This window comes from Hemiscyllium ocellatum, chromosome 10 (assembly GCF_020745735.1).
Source record: "Hemiscyllium ocellatum isolate sHemOce1 chromosome 10, sHemOce1.pat.X.cur, whole genome shotgun sequence".
Classification (NCBI taxonomy): domain Eukaryota; kingdom Metazoa; phylum Chordata; class Chondrichthyes; order Orectolobiformes; family Hemiscylliidae; genus Hemiscyllium; species Hemiscyllium ocellatum.
In genome coordinates, this window is record NC_083410.1 from 57,125,091 (window position 1) to 57,151,403 (window position 26,313).

At 42.3% G+C, this 26,313-nt stretch overlaps 1 protein-coding gene across 3 annotated transcripts in view; it reads left to right on the forward strand.

Annotated features, from left to right (window-relative positions):
• sptbn1 (spectrin, beta, non-erythrocytic 1) overlaps nucleotides 1–26,313 on the forward strand; it is a 298,918-nt gene that overhangs the window by 133,958 nt on the left and 138,647 nt on the right. Inside the window, exon 1 of one of the 3 annotated variants that reach the window (XM_060831505.1) lies at nucleotides 9,738–10,222. The exons of the other annotated variants lie outside the window; for them this stretch is intronic. Coding sequence (XP_060687488.1) covers nucleotides 10,114–10,222 — 109 coding nt within the window. The 5' untranslated portion in view covers nucleotides 9,738–10,113. Of the gene's footprint in view, nucleotides 1–9,737; nucleotides 10,223–26,313 lie in introns of those variants that run through there. 3 annotated transcript variants of the gene reach the window in all.

Below are 26,313 nucleotides of genomic sequence, written 5' to 3' on the forward strand. Positions count from 1 at the left end.
AACTTCAGTCTTTCAGTGTGAATCCCACACTTCAGGAAACAGTGGGCAGGATGTTGACTTCATGCAATATGGAAGCAATTTCTGAGTCACCTGTGCAATTAGCTATTGTTTACAAATATTCTTGTTTTGCCCATAACACAAGGAGTTAGATGGAAGCTGGCCAAAACCAATTTTCCTTGGAACATTTATGCCATAGATATTCAAGATGCCCATCCTATAGTTTGGGCATGGATTTCAGCTCAGATTTCAGATTGAAAGGCAACTGTACCTATCTAGTTTCTTGAAGTAAAATAAAATGCTTCTCAAAGATTTGCAGATGGCGTAAGACAATAACTTAAACTTCAGAACATGGCAGCACTTGGTGAAAGTGCTGAAGGTGACAAGAGTGCATTGGCTAAGTCCCAAACATATGAATTAAAGCAGAAGAAGGTGGTTTGGCTCCTTTGTCCTGCTTTGCCAGTCTATAAGATCATGATTTATCTATGGCTCAATATCACATTGCCCACCTACTCCTAAACTCCCTTGTTATTCAAGACTCTAATTTTGCCTTAAAAGTATACAATGACCCCCACTCCACTGTTGGAGAGCAGTAGTGAAAGGGGATTCTATTGTAAGGAAAGCAGATGTTTCTGCAGCCACGGACAGGGAGGCAATGGCCTAGTGGTAGCTAATATTCTGGGGGCCCAGGTTTGAATCCCGCCATGGCAGATGGTGGAATTCAAACTCAATGAAAATGTGAAATTAAGAGTCTAACAATGACCATGAAACCATTACCAATTGTCAGTAAAAATCCATCTGGTTCACTAATGTCCTTAAAGGAAGGAAACTGCCATGCTTACCTGGTCTGGTCTACATGTGACTCCAGACTCTCAGTAATGTGCTTGGCACTTAACTGCTCTCTGGGTATTAGAGATGGGCAATAAATGCTGCCCTAGCCAGCATTGCCCATATCCCGTGAGTGAATAAACAAAAAAAAATAAGTTTCTTCCCAGATGTCAGGGTCAGGGATGTCACTGAATGGCTAGAGGACATTCCGAAGGGATGAAGAGAACAAATCAGATTATTGTCCATGTTTGTATCAAAAACATAGGTAAAAAGAGGGATGGGATCCCACAAGCAGAATATAAGAAGTTCTGACATAAATTAAAAAGCAGGAACTCAAAGATACTGAACAACTAATTTTGTTCTGTCTTTATAGAAGAAGACACAAGAAGTTCCCAGAAGTGTTAAGGAAGCAAAGGTCATTTAGAAAGGTGAAATTAAAAGAAGCTAGTGTTAGTTTTTAACAAAAGTGCTAGTGAAGCAAATGGGTTTGAAAGCTGATAAATCTCCAGGGTCTTATAATCTACATCTCAGGGTACTAAGGAGGTGGGCATGTAAATAGTGGATATATCGATTACTATCTTCTAAAATTTTGTGCATTCTACAACAGTCCCAGCAGATCTGGAGGGTGGCAAATGTAATCCCATAGATTACAGAAGTAACCATAGAGTCATGTACAGTCTAACTCGTCCACGCCAAATAGATATCCTAAATTAATCTTGTCCCATTTGCCAGCACTTGGTCCATATCTGTCCAAACCTTTCCTATTCGTATACCCATCCAGATACCTTTTAAATGTTTGCCCTCTCACCCTAAACCTATGCCCTCTAGTTCACCTGGAATTACCAGTTAGCCTGACATCATAAAATTCCAAAATACGTTATAAAGGATATGATAACAAAACAGTTAAAAGTAAAATCAGTGGTATTACACAAAGTCAGCATCGATTTATAAAAGGGAAATGGTATGTGACAAACTTATTGAAGTTTTTTGAGGATGTAACAGAAAAGATGAAGGTGAAGCAATGAAAGTGGTGTGTTCAGATTTTCAGAAAGCTTTTGATGAAGTCATAGTCATAAATATCTAAAGCACAGAAAAAGATCCTTTGGCTCATTGAATTTGTGTCAAACAAAGATAACTATCTATCTGTTCTGATCCCAATTGCTAGTATTTGGTGCACATAAAGTTTCAAATGTGAATTTATTGTGCAAAGCCAAATGGGATTGGTTGTAACACACTGGCATGAATTGAGAATTGGTTAGCAGACCGGAAACAGTAGGAATAAATGGGTTATTTTCACTGTGGAAAATGGTAAAATATGGTGTATTGCAGGGATCAGCAGTTGGGTCACAGCTGTTCACAATGTATAACAATTTGAATGAGGGACCTGAATGTGATATCTCCAAGTTTGCTAATAACACGAAATTAGGTGGGAGTTTGAATGTGAGGAGGACATGGAGAGGTTCAGGTTGATTTAGAAAGGTGAGTGAGCGGGCAAATGTAGTATGCAGTGGATAAATGTAAAGTTGTCCACACTGGTAGTTAAAACAAAAAGTAGAATGTTACTTAAATTATAGATTGGGAAAAGTTAATGCATAAAGGGACCTGGATGCCCATGTCATTGAAAGTAAGCACATAGCTGCTGCAAATAGTTAGTAAGGCAAATATATTTGTTGAGTAAAAAGTGAGGTCTGCAGATGCTGGAGATCAGAGCTGAAAATGTGTTGCTGGTTAAAGCGCAGCAGGTCAGGCAGCATCCAAGGAACAGGAAATTCGACGTTTCGGGCACAAGCCCTTCATCAGGGCTTGTGCCCGAAACGTCGAATTTCCTGTTCCTTGGATGCTGCCTGACCTGCTGCGCTTTAACCAGCAACACATTTTCAAATATATTTGTTGGCCTTCATTGTACAAAAGTTTGAGTACAGGAGCAAGGGAGTCTTACTGCTGCTGAACAAGGCCTTGGTGAGATTATACCTGGTGTAGTGGATGTGGATTTTGCTCTCTTTACCTGAGAAAAGACAGACTAATCATTGAATGGGAGTGAATTCAGATTGTGAACCCATTTCTTTCCTTTCTTTTAGCTTTGCTTGTTGCATTCTCTGTCACCATGTCCTCACTTCCCACCCCCAACTCCAGTGGGCCCAGCTGTTCTTTCCAGTTTGACATTTGGATATACCATTGATCTGCCATTCTCACATTCCGAAAACTTAATCTACACTATCACCACACTTTCTCCCCCAGCACACCACCTCCACACTCTTCCATACATGCTGCCCTCTCCACACTTGACACCAACTCTCATGAAGAGTCATCTAGACTTGAAATGTTAACTAGCTCTCCGTGGATGCTACTTGACCCACTGTGGTACCCAGCATTTTTTGTTTGCAGTACAAATTCCAGCATCTGCAGTAACCTGCTCCTACAGTGGCTAATCCTACTCCTATTTTCTAAATTTCTATGTTAGCTAATTCTTGTCTATGTCAATATATTATACCCTACACCATAATCTCTTCTTTTACCTTTGAGGTCACACTTTATCAGTTGTTTTCTGGAAATCTAGGGGCAGTACATCCATGGGTTATCATTTATCTACATTGCTTGTTACTTTGTCTCTAATAAATACCTAATAAATTAGTTAAACATGATTTATTTTTCACAAAATCAGGTTGGTTGTACCTGATTACATTAAGACATTCTAAGTGCTGTGCTGTAACCTCATTAATAATAGATCTTTGTATTTCCCTATGATAATTGTTTGGTTAATTGGCCTGTGTTTTCCTACTTTGTCTCCCTCCTCCCTTGAATAGAGGAGTCTCATTTACTGTTCTGCAGTCTGACAGGGCTTTTAGGAGAATTTAGGGAAATTGGAAAATTGAAACCAATGCATCCACTATCTCAGCAGCCATTTGTTTTAACATCCTTGGATCATGATCATCAGTGCCAGGGAACATATAAGATTTTGGATATAATAATTTCCTCAGTACCTTTTCTAATAATTTTAAGTTATTCACTCCCTCTCATCTTGAGATTTCCAGTTATTTCTGGGATGTTATTTTTATCTTCAAGAATGAAAACAGAAGAATATATTCCTGATATTGGGCTTGCAGCAGGTAGTAAGGGAACTAACAAGAGGGGAAAAAAACCTACTAAACCCAGCATTCACTAGACTACCTCTTGCAGATCCATCTGAACTTGGCAGCATATATGTGACCATAGCACAGTCCTTACTATTTGTAAAGACCAAATCTCATCTTTGCAGTGAGCCAACCCTCCTTTGTGCTCTGTGACATTACCACCATGCTAACTGGGATAGATTTTGTACAAAGCTGACAGTTCAAACCTGGACAACCATAAAGCACAGTAGGTGACCAGCAGCAGCAGAATGATATCTGTCAATGATCTGGAAACTTGTATCCCTAACTTTCCCATTAGCATCAAGCCAAGGGATCAACTGTAGTTCGGTGAAGAATGCAGGAACACATACATAAAGATGAGGTAATAACCTTGTAAAGCTACAACTCAAGACCACTTGTATGCTAAACAGCAGAAACAGCAATATTTGACAGAATGGAGCTACCTCTCCAACAATGAACCTTGTCTAAGCTTTACATTCTTCTCTATCCAATGATCAATGGTGTTATTGTACAACTTAACCAATTAACTGGAGAAGGAGGCCATGCAAATATCTCCATCCTCAATGAAGGGGAAGCCATAAAATTGGTGTAAAAAATAAAGCTTTACCATCATCTTCTACTAAAACTGTTGGTGGAGATCCATTTTAGCCTTCTCCTAAAGTCCCTAGCATCATTGATCAGTATTCAACCAATTTAATTCACACCACACAATATCAATAAACAGTTAATGCAGTATCCAATATTTCAACTATGTGCTCCCAAAACATTCCTGTCAATAGTACAGAAGATATGTGCACTAGAATTCTCTCTGAACCCTATACAAGCAGTTTCAATACATCTGTGACACTGACATCTACCTGATAATGTTGACTGCTCAGACATGTTGTGACACACATATAAGACAGATAAGTCTTAAAACTAGTCCTCCTAGTTTAGAGGTAGGGACACTACTGCTGTGCCTCAAGAGCCTTGCTGTGGAGATGTGTTCTGTTGCAAATGCAGGACACACCCAGTGTGGCTAATTACCACTCTGTAAGCCTCCTCATAATCATTACCAAATGATGGAAGGTGTCACAGGCAGTGCTATAAATCAATATTCACACTGCAAAAACCTGCTCAGTATGCACCATCTAGGTTCCACGAGGTCAACTTACTGTCTGACGTCAGTGCTTACTTGATTCAAAGATGGACAGTAATGCTGAGGTGAGAGTAATTGCCTGTCATATCAAGGTGGCCTTTGACTGGTCTGGCATCAAGGAGTCTGAGCAAAACTGAAGTCTTTGGGAATCTGGAAAAGCTTCCATTGGTTGGATTTGTAACTAGTAAAAAGGAAGGTGGTTGTGTTGGAGGCCAATTGAATAGTCGCAGGTGCATTGCTGTGTAAATTCTTCAAAATATTTGAACCCAACCACCCTGAACTTTATCAACTTATCAGTAATATTCCTTCCAACAAAGTGGAAGTGTGCACTTCTAATTCATAACATTCAGGACTATTCCCAACTTCTCTGATTCTGAAGTGGTGCATTCGTATATGCAGCAAGGCCTGGACAACAGTTAGGTTGACAAGTACCCTTCACACCACGCAAATGCGAGGGAATGCCTATCTGCAACCTGACATTCAACGGCATTACTATTACTGAATCCCCACCCAAATATTGAACTGGTCCAGCCATATAAATACAAAAGCACCTCACAAACTTGGAGTAATCCTGTCCACCACCTATCAATCAAACGATGGCATATTCTCAACTTGCTAAGATGAATGAAGCTCCAACCACCCAAGAAGGGTGGCATGGGGGCACAGTGGTTAGCACTGTTGCCCCACAGTGCCAGGAACCCAGATTCAATTCCAGCCTTGGGCGACTATCTATGTGGATTTTGCACGTTCTCCCCGTGTCTGCGTGGGTTTCCTCCGGGTGCTCCGGTTTCCTCCCACAATTCATAAAATGTGCAGGTTAGGTGAATTGACCATGCCAAATTACCAGGTCAGAGGTAAATATAGGCCAGGGGATTGGCTCTGGGTGAGTTACTCTTTGGAGTATTGGTGTGGACTTGTTGACAGAAGGGCCTGTTTCCATACTGTAGGTAATCTAATCAATAAACAAAAAAGATCAACACCATTCAGGTCAAAATAGCCTGCTTGTTTGGCATTCCATTTATCAATTTAAACATCTATTCACTCCTCTAACAATTCACAGTGAAACATTGTGTGTATAGAAAAGATGCACTGCAGCAACTTAGAAAGGTTATTTCAACTTCCCAAATATTGATTGGAAGCTCTTTAGATCAAGTAGATTGGACGGGGTGGTGTTTGTGCAGTATGTCCAGGAAGCTTTTCTAACTCAGTAAGTAGATTGTCTGAACAGAGGGGAGGCCATATTGGATTTGGTACTTGGTAACGAACCGGGACAAGTGATGGGCTTGTTAGTGGGTGAGCATTTTGGTGATGGTGACCGCAATTCTGTGACTTTCACCTTGGTTATGGAGAGAGACAGGTGCGTGCAACAGGGTAGGTTTTACAATTGGGGGAAGGATAAATACGATGCTGCAAGACAGGATCTGAGGAGCATAAGTTGAGAGCATAGGATGTCATTGAAATGTGAAACGTCTTCAAGGAACAGATACAACGTGTCCTTGATACGTATGTACCTGTCAGGCAGGAAAGAGATGGTCGTGTGAGGGAACCTTGGTTGACGAAGGAGGTTGAATGTCTAGTAAAGAGGAAGAAGGAGGCTTACATAAGGTTGAGGAAACAAGGTTCAGACAGAGCGTTGGAGGGATACAGGATAGCCAGGAGGGAGCTGAAGAAAGGGATTAGGAGAGCTAAGTGAGGGCATGAAAAATCTTTGGCGGGTAGGATCAAGGATAACCCCAAGGCCTTTTATGCGTATGTGAGAAACATGAGAATGACGAGAATGAGGGTAGGTCCGATCAAGGACAGTAATGGGAGACTGTATATTGAGTCGGAAGAGATAGGAGAGGTCTTGAATGAGTACGTTTCTTCAGTATTTACAAATGAGAGGGACCGTATTGTTGAAGAGGAAAGTATGAAACGGACTGGTAAGCTAGAGGAGATACTTGTTAGGAAGGAAGATGTGTTGGGCATTTTGAAAAACTTGACGATAGACAAATCCCCCGGGCCTGACGGGATATATCCTAGGATTATGTGGGAAGCAAGAGAGGAAATTGCAGAGCCGTTGGCAATAGTCTTTTCTTCTTCACTGTCAATGGGATGGTACCAGGGGACTGGAAAGTGGTGAATGTTGTACCCCTGTTCAAAAAAGGGAATAGGGATAACCCCGGGAATTACAGGCCAGTTAGTCTTACTTCGGTGGTAGGCAAAGTAATGGAAAGGGTACTGAGGGATAGGATTTATGAGTATCTGAAAAGACACTGCTTGATTAGGGACAGCCAGCCCGGATTTGTGAGGGGTAGGTCTTGCCTTACAAGTCTTATTGAATTCTTTGAGGAGGTAACCAAGCGTGTGGATGAGGGTAGAGCAGTGGATGTAGTGTACATGAATTTTAGTAAGGCATTTGATAAGGTTCCCCATGGCAGGCTTATGCAGAAAGTCAGGAGGCATGGGAAAGTGGGAAATTTGGCCAGTTGGATAGAGAACTGGCTAACCAGTCGAAGTCAGGGAGTGGTGGGAGATGGTAAATATTCAGCCTGGAGCCCAGTTACAAATGGAGTTCTGCAGAGATCAGTTCTGGGTCCTCTGCTATTTGTAACTTTTATTAATGACTTGGAAGAGGGAGTCGAAGGGTGGGTCAGTAAATTTGCAGACGATACGAAGATTGGTGGAGTTGTGGATAGTGAGGAGGGCTGTTGTCGGCTGCAAAGGGACTTAGAAATGATGCAGAGCTGGGCTGAGGCGTGGCACATGGAGTTCAACCCTGTCAAGTGTGAGGTTGTCCATTTTGGAAGGACAAATAAGAATGCGGAATACAGGGTTAACGGTAGGTTTCTTAGTAAGGTGGAGGAGCAGAGGGATCTTGGGGGTTTATGTTCATAGCTCTTTGAAAGTTGACACTCAGGTGGATAGAGCTTGTAAGAAGGCCTATGGTGTATTAGCATTCATTAGCAGAGGGATTGAATTCAAGAGTTGTGAGGTGATGCAGCTGTACAGGACCTTGGTAAGGCCACATTTGGAGTACTGTGTGCAGTTCTGGTCGCCTCACGTTAGGAAAGATGTGGAAGCTTTGGAGAGGATGCAGAGGAGATTTACCAGAATGTTGCCTGGAATGGAGAATAGGTCGTACGAGGATAGGTTGAGAGTGCTAGGCCTTTTCACATTGGAACGGCGAAGGATGAGGGGTAACTTGATAGAGGTTTATAGACAGTCAGAGACCTTTTCCCTGGGTACAACAGAGTGTTACAAGGGGACATAAATTTAAGGTGAAGAGTGGAAGGTATAGGGGGGATGTCAGGGGTAGGTTCTTTACCCAGAGAGTGGTGGGGCATGGAATGCGCTGGCTGTGGGAGTGGCAGAGTCAGAATCATTGGTGACCTTTAAGCGGCAACTGGATAGGTACATGGATAGGTGCTTAAACTAGGACAAATGTTCGGCACAACCGAAGGGCCTGTTCTATGCTGTATTGTTCTATGTTCTATGTTACTTGCAAATCTATGACCCCAACAACTAGAAGATCAAGCACAGTGATGCATGAGACCAATACCATCTGTAAGTTCCCCTTCCAAGCCACACATCATCCCAACTTGGAACGATATCATTCTTTCTTTGCAGTTGTAAGGTCAAGATTCTAGCTCTCTGATCACGACAACACTATGGATATGTTTGCATATAGCAGCAGCTGATACCATTCTTTGAAGGACAGGACAATAAACATTGACACCACATCCAGTAATGGAATAAAAATAAATTGCAAGTGCTATGTTAATATTTGCTTCTGTTTACGTTGCTGTTACTGTATACAAAAACATGGATAGATCTTTTTTGTGATTGAGGCAGGATGGGTGGGTCTAAAAATACAAAACAGGGAAATGAGATGACTTCATAAAGAGAGATGGAGTTTATGTGGAAGGAATAAAGGCGTTTTAATTTGTTTGGATTTAACTGGATCTTAAGGGCATTTAATTATACGGTTTGCTTAGGTTGTTGTTAATGATAAGAAGAGTTGGAAGTCTAGACACTTGATCTGCAAATCCCGCTTTTTACTCTTCTGTATCTGAGAGTCTCAAAAAACTAAAGCAGTCTGGGAAGTACTGTTTTGTTTCTCAAGATTTTAAATTGCTGTCACTATTTTAAGGTTTAATAATCAATTTTCAGTAGAAACACAGACACGTGACTATGGTGTCTAATTCCACTTTTAAGTGATTCCATAAGTTTAAGGGTAATATTGAGATGTTTATACTGCCGTCCTATTGTGTATGGAATGCAACTAAAAGAAGAACATTATTCCTCCTTCCCTTGTGATGGAAATATGAGACTTTCCCGTTACGTGAGGTACTTAAACAAATGGTTGTAATTCTTCCATATTTAAGGAGGGACTCTTACAGGAACTACTTAATTGTGCGCTTTTTGTAGAAAACCCCTGTTCATTTAAAAATTGGAAACCTTACAAATTTTAGTTAATCTCGTGTGTGCACAAAGAGCAACTGCTTTTTCGAGCAACTACTGGATTCTTTTTATCATTGCATACCTTTTGTAAACCCCTTTTTTTTGCAAGTGGTACATTCCCATTCCTTCCTACTCTTATGTTAATAGTGACATCATTCAAACTGTGACTGCCTACTACTTAAATTACAGTGCAGACTGGAGTAATGTGAAGGTGTGCTTATTGGCTTCAGAAAGAAGGAAGATAAGCTGCAGGCTTGTGTTTAGTGGGTGTGCCGTTCAGTCGTTCATTTCCTTGGAAATTTTAAAGCTGCTGGCTAAAATAGTCTGGAGATTAGCAAACTGAACAATCAAAAGGCGATATGATGCTGATCTATGGGTGATGCCTTTTTACACCATCAACCTATAGTGAATGGAGTATGCTGGATTTTCGTTCATTTAAGAAGCTTACTTACAGGCCAGTTACACGAACGGTAACCAGCCACTCTTTTCTACCAGGGTTCTCTGGTGAACTGAGTCTGCAGGAGGATTACATTCCTCTTATTTTTACTGTTTTGCCCTTCATTGCATTGCTATCAAATGGAAATACATAGGACATCTAGCATGTCAGGACCATTATCCACTGGCTTTCATTCTCAGATACCATACAATTATAATCAGCTGGAAGGAAGATTCAAGCAGCTTCAAGGTAAGCATGCTAAGCCATTGTTAGTGCTGTTGTTGGTATCCCTATCAACTCCAGTTAGCAGGTGCAATAACCATGTGGTGCCATAATATTTTTAAAACAAGTTGCACTTTTAAAGCTTTTTAAATAAATGATATGTGCTAGGTAGAAAATAGCTAAATATTATTAATAAGTTAAAACATTTTAAAACAGAAAACAGGCTGACAACAACCTTCTAGATGCAGTGATCAGATAATGCACCTTCCCTGTATTTAGCCTTAACCGAGTTAACAGAACATTTTGGTAGCTGAGTGAATGAGAACAATAGAGGAAGAAAAGAGGGAGTGGTCCTTTTTTTAGACTACTTATGAAATTGCTAAATTTTGTTTTGCCATTTAATCTTGTGGGAACAAAGCTTTGCTTTCTGCTTCAGACTGTGAAAGGACTCCCTTGTTCTTCAGCTATGCTTTGAAATATTTAACATTGGCACATAAATTATAAACAGGAGATGGAAGATGACTGAAGCCATGATAATTGTGTTCCAGACAATTATGCCTTTGAGCTTGAAATGGCGAAAGGAGCTTTTATTTGTAATTCAATTTTTTTAATCTGAGAAAAAGGTGATCTTTCTCACTGAATGCAATTTAATAGCTAACTGGTAGATTGCTTCAACAGTATTATATTCTGGAAGGCTAGTATTGTATTAACTGAAAGAAAAAAACTGCTTCACCACTATTTAAAATGCGAGCAACCAACTACAACGTTACGTGCATGATTTAGCTGTAAAAATGTTCTCAAACGTTTCCCTGTTAGCACCGAGTTTTTTCCACTATGTTGCCAAATCTTGCTGATCGGGAATGTCCCAGGCGTTTTCTGTGGCCTTGGAAACAGAATATTCTAAGCTGGGTGTTTCTGTGCTTGCTAGTTGGAGACAGATAACTCCGGGTTCCCAACTTCTTGCTATGTAACAGTCAACAATCCCTTTCATTTATTGGGGTGCTGACTGTAGTGATTGATATATTGTGGTCACATGCTGAGATACAGTGAAAAGTGGTATTTTGTGTGCTATACAGGCAGATCTTTGCAAGCCAGGCAGCATCAGGAGGTGGAGGTCGACGTTCCAGGTGTTACCCTTCAGGATTGAGGGAGCTGCAGATAAAGGGGGAGGTGGGAGCAGAGTGGTGAAGTGGGGTTAGGTGAAGACAGGTGGAGGATACGACTTGGTTAGTCATTGGGAGGAATGAATCCGGTGGAATGGGGAAGGAGGTTATTTGAAATTGGAGAACTCAATGTTGAGTCCTCCAGGGTGTAGGGTGCCCAGGCGAAAAATATGGTGTTGATCCTCCAAAGGTGCTGTGGTTTGGTTTGGCAATGGAGGAGGTCAAGGATCGTCATGGCGGAAAGGGAGTGGTTGGGAGAGTTGAAATGGGCACCGACTGGGAGATCCAATCAGCCCCTGCAGACCTGACTGCAATGTTCTGTGAGCTGTTCCCTAAGTTTATGTTCGGTCTCCCTGATGTAGAGAAGACCACATCGGGAGCACCTGATGCAATAAACTAGGTTGGAAGAGAGGCAGGTGAACTTCTGTCTCACCTGGAAGGACTATTTGGGGCACTGGATGGAGGTGAGGGGGGTGGTGTACTGGCAAGTTTTGCATTTTCTCTAGTTACAGGGGAAAGTACCTGGGTATTTAGTGACTGGGTGAGGACAAGAGGGACTCTGCCCTTATTGTGTTGGTAGTGTTTCGAGCGATTGAATGAGGAATGGAGGTGGTGCTCCAGAGAGATGTCTAGATAATGGAGGAATGTTTAGCGTATTGCTTAAAATAGGTGGAGAACTGGGATACTTGCGAGTGGAGTGTCTCTTCGTCAAAGCAGATGCAGCAGAGGCAGAGGAATTGGGAGGATGGGATGGAGTTTTTGCAGGATAGTGGGTGGGGGGAGTTGTAGTCCGGGTAGTTATGGAAGTCTGTACATTTGTAGTAGACATCCATCTGCAAACTATTGCCGGAGATGGAAAGGGAAGGGCGAGAAATGGAAGGGAGGTGTCTGAGATGGATCAAGTGAATTTGAGAATGGAGTGGAAGTGGTGGGTGTAGTCAATAAACTGCTCCAATTCAACTTGGGTGCAAGACACTGTACTGATGCAGTCATTGATTAACGGTGGAAGACTTTGGGTATCATGCCTGTGCAGGTGCTGAAGAGGGACTGTTCGATGTGGCTTGCAAAGAGGCAGCGGAGCTGGGGCCCATCTCGGTACCCATGGTCACCCACTGGATTTGGAGGAAATGGAAGGAGTTGGAGAAAATGCTATTGAGGGTGAGGACCAGGTCAGCTTGGTGGAGGGAGACAGTATAGGTCTGCTGGAGAGGAAGAAGTTGAGGGCCTAGAGACCATCCTTGTGGGGCGTGGACGTGTATAAGGACTGCACGGCCATAGTGAAAAGAAAGCCTGTGGGCAGGGGAAGTGGAAGTTGTGGAAGCTATGGAGGTGTGGACATAAGTGGGAAGTGCCTGAACTAGGGGTGAGAGGATGGAGTATAGGTAAGACGAGATGAGTTTGGTGGGGTAGGAACATGCTGAGACTATGGGTTTTACATGGTAGTTGGGCTTGTGGATCTTGGGGAGTAGGTAGAACCTGGTAGTGCGGGGCTAGGAAATTGAGTTTGGAGGCAGAACAGGTAAAGGGGAGATCACCAGAGGAAACAAAGGCACTGACTGTGTCTCTCATAGTCCCCCTGCCCCGCATGCCAGGATTTACCTGCTCCCCAAAATCCATAAGCCCAACTGCCATGCCCAACTCATTGTCTTGGCTCTCCTGCCCCACCGAACTCATCTTGTCCTACCTTGACTGTGTCCTCTTTCCCCACCCCCCCCAGTTCAGGCACTTCCCCACCTACGTCCATGCCCTCCATAGCTTCAACAACTTTCACTTTCCCAGCCCGCAGTCTTTCTCTTCACTAAGGCTGTGCAATCCTTATATCTGTCCATACCCCACAAAGATGGCTTCCAGGCCCTCAGCTTCTTCCGCTGGAACAGACACATCCAGTTCCCCCTCCACCAAGAACCTCCTCTGCCTCACTGAACTGCCCGTCCCCCTCAATAGCTTTTTCTTCAACTCTTCCCATTTCCTCCAAATCCAGTGGGTGGCCATTGGTACCCAGGTGGGCCCAGCTCCACCTACCTTTTTTGTCAGCCACATCAAACAGTTCCTCTTCACCTACACAGGCATTCTACCTCAACTTTTCCGCATTACGTCGATGACTGCATCAGTGCACCGTCCTGCACCCAGGCTGAACTGGAGCAGTTCATCGACTGCACCCACAACTTCTTCTCCTCCCTCAAATTCACTTGGTCCATCTCAGACACCTCTCTCCCCTTTCTCAACCTACCATTTCCATCTCCGACGACAGTTTGCAGATGGAGTGTACTGCAAATCCACAGACTCCCATAACTACCTGGACTATACCTCCTCCCACCTAGTATCCTGCAAAAACTTCATCCCATTCTCCCAGTTCCTCTACCGCATCTGCTCATTTAAGGAGACTCTCCACTTGCGAGTATCCCAGAAGTCCACCTATTTTGAGCGACATGGTTTTCTGTCCTCGGTCATCCAGTCAGCCCACTGCCACACCACCTCCATTCCCTGTTCCACCACACTAAACTCCACCCCCCCAACGCAATAAGGACTGAATCCCCCTTGTGCTCACTTACCACCCCACCTGTCTCCGCATCCAATGCATCATCCTCAAAAAGTTCCGCCAACTCCAACTAGACCCCACCACCAAGAATATTTTCTCCTCTCAACCTCCACAAGGATCATTCCCTCCAACAGTCCTTAGTTCGCGCCACCCCTGCCACCAAACGCTCAGGTACATTCCCCTGTAGCCAAAATAAGTGCAAAACCTGCCAATATATCAACCCTCTCACCTCCATTCAGTGCCCTAAGCAGTCCTTCTAGATGAGACAGCGGTTCACCTCCCTCTCTTCCAACCTATTTTATTGCATCAGGTGCTCCCGATGTGGTCTTTTCTACATCAGGGAGACTGAACATAAACTTAGGGAACAGCTCACAGAACGTCACAGCTGGGTCCGCAGGGGCCGACCGGACCTCCCAGTCAGCACCCATTTAATTGTGCTAACCACTCCCTTTACGACATGACCATACTTGATCTCCTCCATTGTTAACACAAACCAACAGGAGCAACACCTTATCTTCTGTCTAGGCACCCTACAGCTTGGAGGACACAACACTGGGTTCTCCAATTTCAAATAATCTCCTTCCTCATCCCCCAACTCCCTTCCCAGCCCCACCAGTTCACTCTTATTGCTGCCTGCCACCAACTGGATCCATTCCTCCCATTAGGAGAAAGTGAGGACTGCAGATGCTGGAGATCAGAGTCATGAGTGTGGTGCTGGAAAAGCAGTTGCAGATCAGATAGCATCCAAGGAACAAGAGAATTGACACTTTAGGCAAGAGTTTCTGATGAACAGCTCTTTCCCGAAACATCCATTCTCCTGTTCCGTGGATGCTGCCTGACCTGCTGTGCTTTTCCAGCACTACACTCGCGATCCTCACCTCTCCCATTGACCAACCTGGTCGTACCCTCCACCTGTCTTAACCTATCCCCATTTCACCACTCTGCCCCCACCTCACCCTTCATTTGCAGCTTCCCCTACACCCAGGAGGGTTACGGGAGGACTTCTACACCTCCTGATGCTGTCTGGCTTGCTGTGTTCTTCCAGTGTCCTGCTTATCGACTATAGATCCAGCTTCTGCAGGTTTTTTTTTGTCTCTATATAGCCAGATCATACCATATAAAGTGCATCAGGGTAGCAGAACAAAGTGCAAAATGCAGTGTTAAAACTGCAGAAAATGTACAAAGAGAGAGATCAGAATTGAATATTTGAGAAGTCCATTCAAAAATCTAATAACTGTTCTTCATTATATTTGTACATCAATTTGAATCTTTATACCTTCTGCCCAACAGAAGAGGGTGGAAGAGAATATAACCATGGAGGAAGGGGCCTTTGATTATGTTGGTTAAGGAGCAGGAAGTATGGATGACATGATAATATTACTGCATTTGGTCTAAAACTGTTGTACAGTTTTCAAGGATATACAATATGGTACACCATTAACCTAGGGAAATACTGGTATAAGTTGCAATATGGTATTTACATTTCAAGTTTAATAAAATGTTTCTGTGGCAAGTGACAGTGTTCCACTGCATTATAAAATCCAGATAGGTCGCTAGTTTACTCCCAGGACTAGACCAAGACCTATCTGATTTATTTTAAGGGCCTGATTTTGTTTTAATTCATTCATGGGACATAGGCATCGCTGGCCAGCCTTGCTGCCCTTGAGAAGATGGTGATGAACTGCCTTATTGAGTCAGTGCATTCCATGTGCTAAAGGTAGACCCACAATTGATATTAATGGCAAATTCCAGGGTTTTGATCCATCAACAAGTGAAGAAATGGGAATGTTTGCAAATTGGGATGTTGAGTAACTAGGAGGGCACTTGCAGGTAGTGGTGTTCTCATGTCTCTGCTGCCCTTGTCCTTCTCAATGGAAGTCGTCATGGATGTGGATGCTGTTGTATAAGGATCTTTAGTGAATTTCTGGAGTAGATCGATTTATTTTGTGATCGAGGTAAGATGGGTGGGTTGAAAAATAAGACAGGGAAACAGTGACTTTGTAAAGAGAGGTAGAGATTATGCAGAAGGGAAAAATGAAGGTGGTTTTAATTTGTTTTGGAGTTAAATGAATCTTGAAGAGCATTGTTATTAATGATAATAGTGGTTGGAGTGCTAGCCACATGATCTACAAATTGTGATTTACAACAGCAGCCTGTGAGAAATACTTTGTTCTGTCTGGGTACTGTAATACTTGTACAGATGCCAGAAAAATAGGGAGTAAATAGTATTATAAGACACGACACAAAGAGACAGATTAGACTAGGAAAATTTTGATTTTTAATTTAAATAAACCTAAGATACATTTTTGGAGAAGCAACAAGTAGAATACACATTAACTTTCAAGAAGAGTGGTGAAACCAATTATTTGCAACTTGACATTGAAAGGGGATGCTTGATAGAAAATGGTTTCTTCAATAAAAGTGGTCCCTTTTGAAGAAGACACATGGTTTGATCTTATATAAAACAACTGCTTCAATTTCCAAAAGATTTTTTAACAAGTCGTAGAGTTATACAGCATGGAAACAGATCCTTCAGTCCAACCAGTCCATGCTGAATATCGTCCCAAATTAACTTGTCTCACCTACCTGATCCTGGCCCATACCCTCCAAAGCTCTCCTCTTCACCCAAATGTCTGTTAGATGTTGTAACTGTACTCGCATCAACCACTTCCTAAAGAAGTTCGTTCTACATGGAACCACCCTCTGTTAATTAAAAAAAATGCTCTCTGTCTTTTTAAAATTTTTCTCCTTCCACCTGAAACATGTACCCCCTAGTCTTGAAATCTCCTAAAGTAAGGAAAAGACAACTACCTTAACTCTATCTATACCTCTCATTATTTTATAAACTTCTATAAAGTCACCTCTCAATCTCATATGCTCTAGCGACAAACATCCCAGCCTATCCAGTCTTTCCTTATAACTTATACCTTCCATACCCAGCAACATGTTTGGTGAATCTGTTCAGAACCCTCTCTAGCTTATTAATATCCTTCCTATACCTGAGTGACCAGAGCTGAGACAGGACTCCAGAAAAGACCTTGCTAATGTGCTGTACAACCTTAAAAGGACTTCACAACTCCTTTACTCCAAGGACTGAACAATGAAGGCAAGCATGTGAAATGCCTTTTTGAACTACCTTGTTTATATGTGATACAAACTTCAAAGAATTATGTACTTGCATCCCTAAGTGTATCATGTCTTATTTTACCCAAAGTTTCACTGGTTTGCCTGTTTTGCATCTTTAAAAATAAATTGGAAATGGTGATGATTAGCACAACTACTAAGTACGTGAATATTGTATAACAGACTCTGGAAAATAAATTGTAGACTATGATTCGTAGTTAATTTGGTGCTTGTTTGATGTCTCTTTGTTCCTTTTAAAGTATCAAGAGTAAAATTGTGTAAGCAGATTCAAGATAATGGAAAGGAGTCTTGAGAATTATGTTGACAACTTGATAAAGGTTCAATTTCTTGCTGAACAGCTGCCACCAAAACAAACCTGTTTCTAAGATGCAGTGTCCAAACTGAATAGTACTTTAGTAAAGTTTTTGGAGACCTCATCAGAGAACTATATCATTGCAATTCCTATAATGAGAACTATGTTGGCTTCAAAGAAGATACGATGACGGACATAGATTCTGACTGTATCATCCGCACTTCCTGTCTAGTATATTGAAATCCTGCTATGATTTTGGATTCAAGTGATTTAAAAAATTGTGGGGATCTTGAAGTTATTACTCTTGAAGTTATTGCTGGAATCACTACTATACAGGTGGTCGGTTTGTTTGTTGTTGTGATGTAGCCAAAAAGAACTAGACATCGACTAAATAGAGAAAGCAGGGAATCTAGTTTCATATGAGGAAGACTGATATTGCTCAGTGATTCATTTGTGGAACTATATTGCATTGGTGCTGGTGAAGACTAACACCACCACAGTCCTCCAGGAATATGAAACTTCACTTTTGAAATATTACAGAATCCGAGCAGAAAATAAACATTTTGCACAAAAAGTAACAAGTTATGAATCCTTGTCCATCTGTCTTCAAGGGGTAAGACAGAAAGTATTGAGAGAGGTTTGTGAAATATTGCCATTTTTAGAAGGTGGTGATGAAGAAAAGGTGTGTTACAGAATGAGAGCAGTAAGACCTTGATCTTGTGTGTCATACTTGTTTTTCTTATCCTGAGTACATAACCCTTTAAGACAGATTTAAAGATTCTGAGATGTTGATTTTTGAAACTAGGCTGAAGTATTGATAAAGTGAATTTTAAAAGTCTAGGAAGATAGACATTATAAATAGGTTCTGGATATAGGTTTGCTCGCTGAACTGGAAGGTTCATTTTCAAACGTTTTGTCACCAAACTAGGTAACATCAGTAAGCCTCCGGATGAAGCTTCATCCAGAAGCTCACTGATGATGTTACCTAGCATGGTGACAAAATGTCTGAAAACTAACCTTCCAGCTCAGTGAGCAAACCTACGTCCAGAACTTCAACCTGAGCTATAAATTTTCTCAAAACTCGCTAATTATAAATAGGTACATAAAATATAAAATCAATAAGATAATGTTAAATCTATACAAATCATTGTCTTGAATCACTATTATAGTTAAGATACAGAAGAGATTCACTAAGATTACACCAGGTCTCAGTTGCTTCATTTGAGGAAAAAAAAGGGTTATTTCCATCAGTGCAATAAAGATTAGAGCAGATCTGATTGAGAGGTTCAAAAGTTGACAAACTTTGAGGTAAATATTTGTTTCCAATTTTTGTGCAGATCAGTTGCTATCCAGAGAGTATAAATTTACAAAAAGGATAAAAGGAGAAATCCGAAGAATATTCAGTCAGAATAGGTAGGATGTGAAATGGCTGGGCACTAATAACGGTGGAACCAGAATTCATAATCACTTTTTTCAAAAAACAGCAGAGTAGCACATAAAAAAGGAAGTAAAATGACTGGGGGCAGGATGGAATGGGAATAGATACATAGTTCTTTTATTATCAGTGCAGATGCAATGGGTTAAATGGCACATTCTGTATGTGATACTCTTTATTCTAATTGCCTTTTCTATCTTCTTCCAGATCTCCTCTGTCTCATGCACATTCATTCTCTCACTTTCAGTTCCACTTGTATTCTCCCTGCTGCCATGAAGTGACTGCAAGAAAGAAACTGTGTATTTTACATATGCATCACCTCCACAAAAGGCTGTGCAATCAATTAGTACTTTTAGATAGTACCTATTTATCATATGCATACATACTCTGATGTGAGGTTCCCATCTACTTCAAGAAGAGCACTGTCATCTCATTGCCAAAGAAAAATCAGGCATTGTTCCGTAATGACTACCGCCCAGTGAATCTGACATCCATGGTTGTGAAATACTTCAAGAGGTTAGTAATGGCACACGTCAATTCCAGCCTCCCAGATTGCCGTGGTTCATTACAATTCAACTGCTATATCCATGGCAGACACCATGTCCCAGGACCTACACTCATCCCTGGTGCATCTGGATAACAAGAACCCCACCTACGTCAGAGTCCCTATTTATTGACTTTAGCTTTGCCTTCAACACAATAATTCCAACAAAACACATCTCCAAACTGCCCTCTCAACAACTGGATCCTTGGCTTCCTGACCTGCAGACCACAGTCAGTAAGGATAGGTGACAACACCTCCATAATAATCGTCAACACCAGTGCCCCAGAAGGCTGCGTACTCAGCACATTACTTGACTCCTTTTATACTCATGACTGTGTGGCCAAATTCAGCTCTAACTGGTGTACAAATTTGCGAATGACACCACCATAGTGGATTGAAGCTCAAACATTCCGTCGCCTCTGCCTCCAAGCTTACTTTCACAATCAGGATTCCCACCCACTTTCCAAGGACCCCTTCGCCCACCTCCAACACACTGCATCCACCTGGACACCCCTCACTGGCCTATTACCTGCCCTCGACCTCTTCATTTCCAACTGCAGCCAGGACATTAACCGCCTCAATCTGTCTACTCCCCTCCCCAACTCCAACCTCTCACCCTCAACGCGCAGCCCTCCAATCCCAACCTCATCATCAAGCCAGCAGATAAAGGGGACGCAGTGGTAGTCTGGCGCACTGACCTCTACACCGCTGACCATACAGAACCTCATCTTCCAGACCATACAGAACCTCATCACCTCAGGAGATCTCCCACCCACAGCTTCCAACCTCATAGTCTGGGAACACCGCACTCCCCGGTTCTACCTCATTCCCAAGATCCACAAGCCGACCCATTGTCTCAGCATGCTCCTGCCCCACTCAACTCATCTCTACCCACCTCAACACTGTCCTATTCCCCCCCTAGTCCAGGAACTCCCCACATACATTCGAGAAACCACCCATGCCCTCCACCTCCTCCAAGACTTCCGTTTCCCCGGCCCCCAACATCTTATCTTCACCATGGATATCCAAACCTCCATCCACCATGACCAGGGCCTCTAAACCCTCCGTTTTTTTTCCTCTCCAGACGTCCCCAGCAGTACCCTTCCACCAACACTCATTCGTTTGGCCAAACTGGTCCTCACCCTTAACAATTTCTCCTTTGAATCCTCCCACTTCCTCCAGACCAAAGGGGTAGCCATAGGCACACATATGGGCCCCAGCTATGTCTGTCTCTTTGTTGGCTATGTAGAACAGTCGATCTTCCGTAATTACACCGGCACCACTCCCCACCTCTTCCTCCGCTACATTGATGACTGCATGGGCGCCACCTCATGCTCCCGCGAGGAGGTTGAACAATTCATCAACTTCACCAACGCATTCCACCCTGTCCTTAAATTTACCTGGACCATCTCTGACACCTCCCTCCCCTTCCTGGACCTCTCCATCTCCATTAAAGATGACCGACTTGACACTGACATTTTTTACAAACCCAAAGACTCTCACAGCTACCTGGATTACACCTCTTCCCACCCTAACTCTTGCAAAAATGCCATCCCGTATTCTCAATTCCTCCGCCTCTGCCGTATCTGCTTCCAGGAGGACCACAGAACACACCAGATGGCCTCCTTCTTTAGAGACCGCAATTTCCCTTCCAACATAGTTAAAGATGCCCTCCAACGCATCTCGTCCACATCCCGTACCTCTGCCCTCAGACTCCACCCCTCCAACCGTAACAAGGACAGAACGCCCCTGGTGCTCACCTTCCACCCTACAAACCTTCGCATAAATCAAATTATCCGCAGACATTTCCGCCACCTCTAAAAAGACCCCACCACCAGGGATATATTTCCCTCCCCACCCCTTTCCACCTTCCGCAAAGACCGTTCCCTCCGTGACTACCTGGACGAGTCCACGCCTCCCTACGACCCACCCTCCCATCCTGGCACTTTCCCCTGCCACTGCAGGAACTGTAAAACCTGTGCCCACACCTCCTCCCTCACCTCTATCCAAGGCCCTAAAGGAGCCTTCCACATCCATCAAAGTTTTACCTGCACATCCACTATATCATTTATTGTATCCATTGCTCCCGATGCGGTCTCCTCCACATTGGGGAGACTGGGCGCCTCGTAGCAGAGCGCTTTAAGGAACATCTCCAGGGCACCCGCACCAATCAACCACACCGCCCCGTGGCCCAACATTTCAACTCCCCCTCCCACTGCCACTCCCTCACCACCAGACGCCTGGAGGAAGAACGCCTTATCTTCAGCCTCAGAACACTTCAACCCCAGGGCATCAATGTGGACTTCAACAGTTTCCTCATTTCCCCTTCCCCCACCTCACCCTAGTTCCAAACTTCCAGCTCAGCACTGTCCCCATGACTTGTTTGGACTTGTCCTACCTACCCATCTCCTTTACCACCTATCCACTCCACCCTCTCCTCCTTGACCTATCACCTTCATCCCCTCCCCCACTCACCCATTGTACTCTATGCTACTTTCTCCCCACCCCCACCACCCTCTAGCTTATCTCTCCATGCTTCAGGCTCTCTGCCTTTATTCCTGATGAAGGGCTTTTGCCCGAAACGTCGATTTTGCTGCTCCTTGGATGCTGCCTGAACTGCTGTGCTCTTCCAGCACCACTAATCCAGAATCTGGTTTCCAGCATCTGCAGTCATTGCTTTTACCTAACAAATAAGACAGGCAGTTTAAGGGCATGGTATAAAGACAACAATCTCTCTCTCTCTCTCTCTCTCTCTCAATGTCAGCAAAACAAAACAGCTGGTCATTGACTTTAGGAAGCGGAGTAGAGGACACACCCCTGTCCATCAATGGTGCTGACGTGAGATGGTCGAGAGCTTCAAGTTCCTAGGAGTAAATCTCACCAATACACTGTCCTGGCCCATCCATGTTGTTGCAGCAGTCAAGAAAGCACACCAATACCTCTACTTCATCAGAAGGCTTAGGACATTTGGCATGTTCACAATGACTCATGAATTTTTATAGAAGCACCACAGAAAACGTCCTATCCAAATGCAGTATAGCTTTGTCTAGCAGCTGCTGCGCCAGAGACCGCAAGAAATTACGGAGAGCTGTGAACGCAGCCCAATCTGACACAAAACTTCTTTCCACTGAATCTGTCTATACTTTCTACTGCCTCAGGAAGGCAACCAACATAATCAAAGACCCCTTCCACCCCAATCTCTTCCATCCTTTTCCATTGAGTAAAAGATACAAAAATTTGAAAATACAAACCAACAGATCCAAGAACAGCTTCTTTCCTGCTGTTATCAGACTTATGAACGGGCCTCTCCTATATTAGAGTTGATCGTGCTGTGCACCTTATCTGTAGTTGTAACACAATATTCTGAATTCTGATCTATTGCTCTGACATACTTACGTAAGGTACAATTTGTTTTGGAAATATGCAAAACAATATTTTTCACTGTATCTCAGTATAATAAATCAAGTGAAAAAAAGGACCAAACCTAAGAATCAGTTTGAACATTGCAAAGTCCCACAAATAGCAAATAAGATCAATAGCAAATAAGACTTGACCTTGTTAAGTCCTGTCAAAAACAGTATTTCTGACCAGCAGTACTGTCTTCATACTACATTAAAGTGTTAATCTTAATAGTGTGCTCCAGTTCTGGAGTGGATCGCGACACACAAATGGCTATTGCCATTATGTCAGACTGGCAGGACATTTGAAAGTCTAGGATGAGACTGTGCTATGTTGAGTTAAATAAAATAATGAATGGAAGTTATAACTGAAAATGAACCAAAACCGTATGGAAAGCGCAGCATAAACAAAACCTTAAAGACTTAAACCTAGAATAGGTGGGGGAAGGAAATCAATTTATTCCATGCATATGCTGTAGGATAGTTTAAAAAAGGATGATTTAAAAAAGCTATTGTTAAATTTCTAAATAACAAATGAAAACTCATCTCATCAGCTTTGTTTTTTGTATCAATGTTAGTAACCTGAAGATTTTGAAATGGGATTTGAGCAGAGAATCAATCTTGGGAATTGCCGTTCTTCCACATTAATTTTTTGGCATTTGTATGGTTTATGTTTATGTTCATAGATTACAAATATGTCACTCAAGACTTAGGTACATTTAAGTCCTCACTTTCTCCTTACATACACCTAAGGCAGTTGAACTTGGTGATTTGGAACCAGAACACTTGAATCTCAGAATCTTTACTCATTGTTGTTGTTTTAATTTGAGTCCTGATGAAGGGCTCTGGCCTGAAACGTCGAATTTCCTGTTCCTTGGATGCTGCCTGACCTGCTGTGCTTTAACCAGCAACACATTTTCAGCTCTGATCTCCAGCATCTGCAGACCTCACTTTTTACTCACCTAGTCTTTTCCCGGTCTCACTAATCGATCATTCAAATAAATCTTCTTCTCATTGAACTGGATTACCTACTTTCTCAATTCTCTGCTTCTTGGCTACTTCACTGCAAATAATCTGATCATGTCTATATTATTGATTTCTTTAAAAATTACATAAATGTTCCCTTCTTAGCCTTTTAATCACTATTGAATCCAAAACATTGCATAATTTCTGTCTTCAAAAGCTCAATGAACTGGCATGGAAGAGAGTGATTAGAATATGGAGTTTGTTGTAACAGGAATTCGACAAACCGTGTAAATGCATTTTAAGGGGAAGCTAGATATACACATGAGGAAGAAAGGAATTGAAGATTTACGCTGGGTAAATGGAATGATGTAAGGTGGAAGAGGCTCAAGTAAAGGACAAATATGGAATCAGACTAAATGAATTAAATTGCTTATTTCCATTGTGCGCATTCAGCTTCTAGTTGCCAGTAGAATTATTCCAAATGACTGACAAATATGTGAACAGTGTCAGCTTGAGCTCGGCTTTCTTGAGTCATTGGTTTTGAGTTCAATTCCCAATCCTGGACTTGAGCACAAAAATGAAATCTGATACTATGGATGTAGTGCTCCACCATCTGTGGTGTCAGATGAACTTGGAGAAGGAGTAGACAGTTAGCCCTTGAGCCTGCTCAGCTATTTAATGCCTGATCTCATCTGAGCCCCAATTCCATTTTCCTCTCCACTCCCACAACCTTCTGACCCATTACTGATAAAAATCCAACTGTCTCCTCCTCAAATTTATCCTGGCATCCATACTTTTGAGAGAAGCAATTCATCCTCATCTCTGATTTAAATTTGTCAGCCCTTAGCTTAATGACTCTTCATTTTTGATTGCCCCACATTGGAACTATCCACTCTACATGTATTTTGCCAATATCTGTTAACATCTTATATGTCGCTATAAGGCCTCCTCTCAAGTCATCTAGATTTTAGCAGCTATAAACCTAAACTGCTCAATCTCTCGTCGTAAGACAAGCCTTTCATCTCTGGAATTAATCTAGTGAACCTTCTCTGAACTGTCTCCAACGAATTACATCCTTTCTCCAGTAAGGACACCATAACTGTATGCGCTACTCCAGATGCAGTCTCACTAATGCTGTGGAGGTTTCTTTCAGAAGTGATCTTAAACTGTCTCCACCTGCGCCTCCAGGTGGACCTAAAAATCCAATAGAAGAACTTGTGTGTTATCTTGATGTCCTAACCAAAATTTATCCTTCATTTAAAAAACAAAAAAGCAGACTATTTGGTCATTCTCTCATCCTATTTCTGAAAGTTTGCTGCTTTTTTTCTGCATGCACGAACATGTCTTCTCTTAACAAAAAGTGCTGTGAGATATCAGGTAGTGATGCAGAGTGTAATATAAGTGCACGTTTCTTCTAACTGTGACAAATAAGCTTTTTACTTGGTTTCAGCATTGTTCCCTATTGAAAATGATCAATGTGTCGTCACATGGTTGGAGTGTCAGTTTGTTTTAAGTTTTATACCCTTCTCCCTTTTGACTAGTCAATCTGTATTTGCTTAAAACTGTCCAACCGGTGTTTGGTTTGAATTGAATTGAATTGAATTTATTGTCATGTGTACTGAGGCGTAGTGAAAAGCTTTGTCCTGTGGACAATACAGGCAGATCACATAGTTAAGCAGGATAGATAAGTAAATAACAGGCAAACAGTGGCAAAACAAAAACACAGGTATAGGCAAATGCTAAGAGTTTGTGAGTCCATTCAGTATTCTAACAACAGTTGGGGAAAAACTATTTTGAAACCCACTGATGCATATGTTCAGGCTTCTGTACCTTCTCCCCATTGGTAGAGGTTGGAGAAAAACACTGCCAGGGTGGGATGGCGGCCTATCCTTGACAGCGGGCCTGGTAGATGGATTCTGTAGATGGGAGGTTGTCCTTTGTGATGGTCTGGGCCAAGTTCACCACTCTCTGTAACAGTCTCTGATCTTGAATAGTACAGTTGCCATACCAGGGAGTGATCCATCCAGACTGAATGCTCTCGATGGCACACCTATAAAAGTTGGCAAGGGTATTTGCCGTCATGCCAAATTTCCTCTGCTACCTGAGGAAAAAGAGACGTTGGGCCTTTGTAACTAGTGTGTCCACATAGAGTCCAAGAAAGCTAGTGGATAACCACTCCCAGGAGCTTGACATTCTCCACTTGTTCCACTTCTGCGCTGCTAATGTGGAGGGAGGCATGAGTTTGAAACAAACTGTTAAATATCACAGCAGTCAGTGTGTACTTTGAAATTGGAAAAGGTAGGTTGAAAAAATTGCTTTTGAATAAAACTGTTATAATATAATTAACTCCATTTACAGTCATCTGTGTAATAAGTTGAAATAGGATATTTCTGAGCTGAATTTAAGAGCCAATCTTGATTAAGTTAGAGCATATTCATTAACAACATCATGTAGAAAAGCCTGTCAATATCATACACTGTGTATTTTTAGAAGTGGCGTACAAATGATGCCCTGTAAAAGAAATGTACATCATTTTTATTAGTTCAATATATCAATAAGGGGCTTGGGTATTATGGATGAAGGTTGCTGGTATATAGTCTTTAGCCATTGCAAAGTTTCTAATTGGTTATATTTCTG